This window comes from Clupea harengus, chromosome 13 (genome assembly GCF_900700415.2).
Source record: "Clupea harengus chromosome 13, Ch_v2.0.2, whole genome shotgun sequence".
Classification (NCBI taxonomy): domain Eukaryota; kingdom Metazoa; phylum Chordata; class Actinopteri; order Clupeiformes; family Clupeidae; genus Clupea; species Clupea harengus.
In genome coordinates, this window is record NC_045164.1 from 28,165,797 (window position 1) to 28,173,296 (window position 7,500).

Below are 7,500 nucleotides of genomic sequence, written 5' to 3' on the forward strand. Positions count from 1 at the left end.
TATCGCATAGAATAAAACACATATCTGTTCTACTGTCTTTATTTCTTTGAAAATGTTGGTGGACCCAAACTCACCTTACATTTCTCCTTTTCGATCATTACCACACACAGACACACACACACACACACACACACACACACGGACCACACCTTTGTCGGTCTTGACTGCTGTGTAAATGTTTTTAACATGAAATAAAAATATAGAAAATATAGAAATGTAAATATTTTCACATTTGATTTGGATCTGAGCTGTGTTGTAATTCCTAAGAAGAACTGGATAATAAATGTTTTCTGTTGTCTGTTTCATTTTTTACTGTGTGGAATGTACCGTAGTGTTTTGACTCGATGAAAGCATGTTCTGTCAGCTTTATGAACTCCTTCATTGATGAAGCAGTATTTTGTCTCTGCAGTCACGAGGACAGTGAATGGGATATAATCATTTTGATTCGAGTCTGAGCCTAACCATAATCCTTTTAGTGACTAAGAGTCTGGATATGCACACACACACACACAAACACACACATATATATATATATTGTTCTGTTTGCTTTTGTGGTGTGTGAAATGTATTGCAGTGTGTTGACTATGTGAAAGCAATCTAAAATAAATGATCTCCATTGTGAGCAGTGTTAATTTCGTTGACGAAAACTATGACGAAAAATATTCGTTAACGACCTTTTTCCCGGGACTAAGACGAGACTAAGACGTGACGAAAACGGATCTTTATAAATAAAAACTATGACTAAATCTATTTGAACTTTCGTTGACGAGACGAGACGAGACCAAAATGTTGGTGGTTGACTAAGTCACAATAGTTTTTTTTTCTAAACTTGTATGCACATCATTGGTTGAATGTTGCCCGGTCCTGTATCTATCCCTCCTCCACTCCCTGAGATGCCCCGACATGCAAGTGACGCCCTAACAGACGTTATGATGGCTGAAGTTCAAGCACTCGGTACTGGAAGAAAAATAAGAATAGATATCTGGACAGTCTTTAATTATAACTTGATAGAAAATAAAACACAATGCACCGCAATAACCGGAGAGAAACCTTGTGGCTTCAAAATAGGTGGGAGGAACACAACAAGAGTCACCTGAAAGCGCACAAGACAACCCTGCCATTTATGCCAAGGTAAATGAGCTAGTAACTGTCAATGATAATTAGCTAATGTTAACTAGTTATTAGAATATAGTTGCCAACGTTAAGTTAACTTCAAAAGGGCAGTCGAGTGTATATGTTGTGTCAGCTTGTACAACTAGCTAGTCATTTTCGATTGAAACCTCCCGTTTGGCTAGGCAAATGAGTTCCAAAACGTTTAGCTAGCTAACGTTAGCTAACTATGAGGTAGCATAGCTAAGTTATACTAGCTATCGATTGCTAGCTAAGTTATACTAGCTATCGATAACTAGCTAGTAAACGCATTGCAGAATGGACTATAGGACAGGCCACGCATGACATTAATCAAGAAAAAATAAATGAATACGTGATTGGTTTACATATCCTTGTCTATTTATGCAATTGTTATTATCATTGGCATTACTTTCAACTATCAAACTATCTGTCTAGCTAAATATGTTGGTTATCAGATTGCACAGCAATTCATATGGAGGATATGTGGTTGATTTAACTAAGGCCAGGTAGGCATAGTAGTTGTATTGTGTTATCACATCATTTGAATCTTCAAAATCTAGACTTGATATTCTCTTATATTTTAATGATAATACTGTTAATTAAGTATTGCCTTAAAATTATTATTTACGTTGAATTCATTGGAATTCAGCTGTAGGCATATACCAAGAGATCTGTATTTTAGAGACTAATTGCATCCACAGTTTAAGTACTGCAAGCTTGACTATTATGCAGTTGTAGACACAACACAAGGGGTCCCCGGGCCTGAGAAGGGAAGTAAAGGAGTTTAATGTGGCTATAAGATGGACTTTTAAATGTGACTAAAACTAGACTAAAATGTAATGAGACTTCGTCGACTAAAACTAGACTAAAATGTTCTGAGTTTTCGTCGACGAAAACTAGACTAAAACTAAGGAGGATAAAAATGACTAAAAGTGACTAAAACTAATATGCATTTTCGTCTAAAGACTAAGACTAAGACTAAATCTAAAATAGCTGCCAAAATTAACACTGATTGTGAGGGAGAGGCTTGAGTTCATATATTCAATAAATGAGCTCCATTGTGAGGGAGAAGCTTGAGTTCATATATTGAGGTACATTTGCTCCATGCATTCAGCCCAGACGCCATACGTTATACATTCAAGATATGTAGGTTTTATGATGGTGTTTCAATGCTATTTACATGACTTGATTGATTTGTTAAATATTACCAGCGCTTTAATGCGACATGTTTACATCCGAGTGTCGACCCTCTTTGGATGAATCATCCTGAACCCGTGTTTCATCAGAGAACAGCTATGAAGACACGGCTCATAACGACTGTGCTTCTCCCCTCACGGGCAACAGAGTGATGCTTTCAAACATTACAACATGCGACAGTAATATGGGGATTTGTGTGGGGGGGGGCACATTTATCATAATGTTTATACAGAGAAACGTTGACTTCAATCTTGCATCACAAACAAAATTGCATGAATTAAATACGTTAGGCTGACATTTGCTTGCTTGCAGCAAATGTTGCTGGGTTTCAGAAAGATGACAAACTCAAAAGTCTTAATTTTGATCAGTGTTGGGCAATACTAGAACTGAGCTGTCATCACAAATCAGGCATAAAAATTATGAAATACGTAACTTCTTTAGCCTTGCTGTCGGCAGTCAGAGGAAACACACTGACAATTATTATAGGCAAAAAATATATACTGTGACTCAGTCATAAACTTTATTGTTAAAGGATGCACACACACACACACACACACACACACACACGCACACACGCACACAGATAAAAACACACACACCAACCCACAGGCACACACACACATGATACCCTGTTTAACGGCCATTGTCCTCACAGTGTGTGTGCGTGTGTGTGTGTGTGCGTGTGTGTGTGCGTGTGTGTCATGTCTTCTGCACTCCGGCATGTGATTTGCCGCTGTCACTCCTGCTGCTGGGACTTCATTTAGCATTCCTCCCTCCTCCTCCTCCTCCTCCTCCTCCTCCTCTTCCTTCTCGAGAGGTTACATCTCCAACCCTCCCAGGAGGCGCGGATCTCGAGCCATCTCCTCTGCTTTACGCCTGGAAGTACCCTTGGCTAATGTATTGTCTTGTGTGTTCCCCGCGGTGGATGATGCATTACCATGGGGCTTTATCGCCCATAAATAACTGTGGAATGTTAAAAGCCAGCTGAATGGCAACATGGGGACCGTCTCTCCCGGAGCTCAATACCTTTTTCTCTTTCTCTCTCTTTTTCTGCCAGTGCAACGCTGTTTGTGAGGTAGTTTATGAAAATGTGATAGCTGAAAATAAATGGGAGGAATTGAATATATATATATATATAAAAAAAAGTACACAGAAATGTACAGTGTATGTGTGTGTGTTTGTGTGCATGTATGCAAAGTGTGAAAGTATGAATAGCTTGGAAGATTGTGCGATATGTATAATACAAATATATATAATACAGGCCTATAGATCTTTCTATAAGAGACATAACAAACTGTTTAATACACTACTCACATTGCGACCAGGTCAATACTTGAGAAGAAAAATGGCACTGCAATTTCTTCACTTAGGTAATATTTTATTTGTTCATTTAATTTTTCAAAACTATTTTTCATAATAAATTTTTACTTTGAGGTCAATAAAGAATTGCCACAATCGAACATAAAATACTGTAGAAAAGAACAGCACGGATATAAATAAAAAAATAAAACAAACAAAAGAATTCAGATTTGCGGTTTTAATCATAGCTTTAGTTTCCCCCTCCACATCCTCTTTCTGTGTGCAGTTCTCAGGGAGGCGGGACAGATGGAGGGTCAGGACAAAAACAAAAACACGAAAGGACGGACTTGGCCACCTCTTCTCTCCAGCGTCGGCCGCAGCGAGCAACAGGAAACCATTCAAAACCACTTTAAAACCACATACAGTGACAGGGCTATCTCTCACGCGACGAGGAGTCTCACAGAGGAGTCATTTAAGGGGGGCGGGACGTGGGACTTAGGCAGTGGTTTTCCGCCCGTAACCATGACACAGAGTTTTAATGACCTCTGACCTCGGGTCATCTTTGCATTGCCTTGGTCACGTACGATTAACAGGTTGGGATTATCTATATATTTTTTTTGTATGTGTATATAAAAAAAAGGTAGCAGGAGTTTGTATTTAGGGGAGAGAAAGTAACAATGCAACTGAAAATGTCATCTGCGGATGTCTTCGTAAAATTGTCTATACCTAGCAACACTTAAGTACATTTACTTGTTTTTTTTATTCTTTTTGTGGTTTTATTAGTAAAAAAAATGGTTGAGGAGGAGCAGATATAGTTTGCATCGTCTATACAACAGGCTATAAAACACCACTTTGTCACAGTCCAGAAAGCACATATAGATGTGGTTGGTTGTACTGTATAGAAACATATGGAATAAGATACTTTTGCGTGCATGGAGTGTTTCCAAATGATCATTTTCAGACACCCAGATTCGGCGTAAAATCACGAGCCATACTGTAGGTTTCACCGCTGGAACAGCTAAGGCCTCCATGCTTCTCCTCCGTGACTTGATCCCAGTACTTGACAAGTGTTCAGCCTCTAAAGTCATTCTCCAGTCCCTTCTTTGCACCTTGGATAGATCGCTCAGCAGGCCAAACAACAGTTCGTGTTGGCGAGCGCTGCCACTATGAAAAGTGCAAATACTTTGGCTGATTTCCCTTGAACCCATACGGTAGGTAGCGTCTTAGTCCTCTCGTCTTCTGCAAGTGTTTTCGGTGGTTGTGTTCGCCATCACTTCTTTTAGCGTTGTTTTGTTTTCTCGGTCGCTCTCCTTTTTTTCTCATTAGAAAAGAAAATCCCAGCAACACAAACACAGGCAAAGGAAATGAATACACTGACAGTTAGTGAGACTGTGTCCCTTCCTCTCTTGCCTTTTCATACACAAGAGGGAGAGATTGAGTTTCTCCAGGCTGTGGAATACTTGATATTTGATATGGGTTTGGTTTGGTAATTTGGCTCGTCAGTCAAGTCCAAGGTATTATTTTAGCTGTCTTTGTATTGATATCAGTCAACTCCGGGGGTGAAGTTTATTGTCTTTCACTTGTGAAACTGTCTGTTCAGTTTTGGACTTTTATGTGGACAGAGGGCTTGACAAGAATATTAAATAAAACCGTGTTTTATTCAGTATTTTTTTTCTTCCCATTTGCACTTTATGGTGTAACACCATGTTTTCGATAAAATGAGGACCAAATGTTTATTTTTTTTTTTCATCATCAATGTTTATGTTTCGTTCCATTTTTGCTCTGTTTTTTTTGTAATTATGATACACATGTAGGGCCTTGCGGGCCTCGGCTTAAGAAAAGTCTGGGAAACAGGTCCATGGCAAAAACCCCAGAGCTGGTGCGACCGCACGCGATCACACATAGTACTCCTTGTCCTTATTCTTCTTGCCCTTGCCGGAGGGCTTGGCGCTGCTGTTGGCCGGCTTCTCTTTGACCACGGTGCCGTTGGACTGGGCCGTGTTGCTGATGTAGTTGCGGCTCTCGTCCACGCTGTAGGAGCCTTCGTCGCGGTTGCGGTACTTGTACATGGCGTAGAGGAGGATGAGGATGCACAGGGCCGCCGCCGCCACGATGCCCACCACCATGCCCGTGGTGCTGCTGGACTCGCGGAACACCTCCGCCGGCGGACCCGGGTACAGCTTGCCTCCGGCGCTCGTTGGGTTGGCTGCAGCACAAAGGGAGAGAAAGACAAGATGGATGGAGAGGGGAGGAGAAAGAAAAGATGGATGGGAGGGGAGGAGAAAGAGGAGAAATGGTTGTTATTGACTGAGAAGGACATGTTGGCCCAGGCTGCTGGAGAAAGAGCTCATTGGCTACCCTGGAAGGCTGTTTGACAAGAGCGCTGCTCCAAAACAACTCTCTCAGCACGAACGCGCCCGCAGCCACTGCAGGTGATCACTCTTCTCCCCCCCCCCCCCAGCACATCTCTCTCACCCCCCCCGAGATCACTCTTCCCCCCCCCCCCACCTCAGCACACCGCTCATACCTCTCTTCCTGACACACATCCTGTGTGGGCACATTATTATTATCATCATGATTATGATCATTAACAGGAACACCTCTGATGCTATTCCTCATTACTCACACACACACACACACACACACACACACACACACACACACACACACACACACACACACACACACACACACACACACACACACACACACACACACACACACACACACACACACACACACACACACACACACACACACACACACACACACACACACACACACACACACACACCCTCATTCCTCCATCTCAGAGCTCTCTTTTGCCTTCCATTATCAGCAACCAGCCGAGCTGCATCTTCTGTTTCAGCTCAGATTAATAAAATAAAATAAAATAAAATAATACTGGCCCCGTGAGCCTCCCTTCGAACACAGACGGCACACTACTCTACAGCACCGTGACGTGAAACGCAGCGCCCCCGAGCACCCAAAATGACTCACATATGTATGATTCAAAGACACGCTGTACAAGCAAAACATGTCACTATGATGCAGAAACTGCAGGCGAGAAAGCCAGGGCAGCATCATCGGCGGGAGCCCCTGGTTCCCTGCTCACCCACAGCAGAATGGGGCTGGCCTCCCCTTAATGAACTCTAAATGTTTGATAAAGGGGGGATTAATGTCTGAGTGGCCTGTGCTTTGGGATCCATTTGCCAGGCTGAATGGGAGTCTGATTACATATCAGTGAGGCCCCCTATTATGTACGAGAGTCATCCAAATTATAATCCGGCTCCCATCAAGTCTGATAGCTCTCTCTCTCTCTTCAATCCCCTCTCATCACTCGCTCCCCACTTCCCCTCTGTCTCTCTCTCTCTCTCTCTCGCTCTCATTCTATCTCTTTTTCACTAATGCCCTCTTCAGATAAAGCACTTTTTTTTATCTACTCATCAATTCATCAATTCTTCCTCTCCTCCCTGGGTCCCTCTTTTACACGAACCAGCGCTGATTGTCATGGAGATGAGCGCCTTGTTCTCCCCCTGCCAGTGGACCTTCTCAGGGGAAGGGTCCATGACAGGAAAGTGCTATTTTTTTTTATTCAGCTATTTTGCGTGTATGGTGTCGAAAAATGTAGATAGTATTATACTAAAGGAATACGTGATGATATTAACAAGGAGTATTCTCTGTGTTTCTTTAAAAAAACACACATTTGACAACCCTTCTGCACATTGATGTCCCTCTTCTCTTGCTCTCCGTGAAAGACGACAGGTGAGTGTATGTATGTGCGTGTGTTTTCTTTTTTTTTGGGGTGGGGGGTACTGAATGTGAGTGGAGGTATGCTAACCAAGGCTAGCACACTCTCAAGGACGCGGGTGG

The 7,500-nt window shown here is 42.2% G+C and overlaps 1 protein-coding gene across 1 annotated transcript in view; it reads right to left on the reverse strand.

The window, feature by feature from the left end:
• Window positions 1-3,693: 3,693 nt before the first annotated feature.
• The window catches only part of LOC105899707 (neurexin-1a), a 395,474-nt gene continuing 391,667 nt past the window's right edge, over window positions 3,694-7,500 (reverse strand). The window contains exon 22 of the mRNA XM_031579030.2: window positions 3,694-5,833. Coding sequence (XP_031434890.1) covers window positions 5,523-5,833 — 311 coding nt within the window. The 3' untranslated portion in view covers window positions 3,694-5,522. The remainder of the gene's footprint in view (window positions 5,834-7,500) is intronic.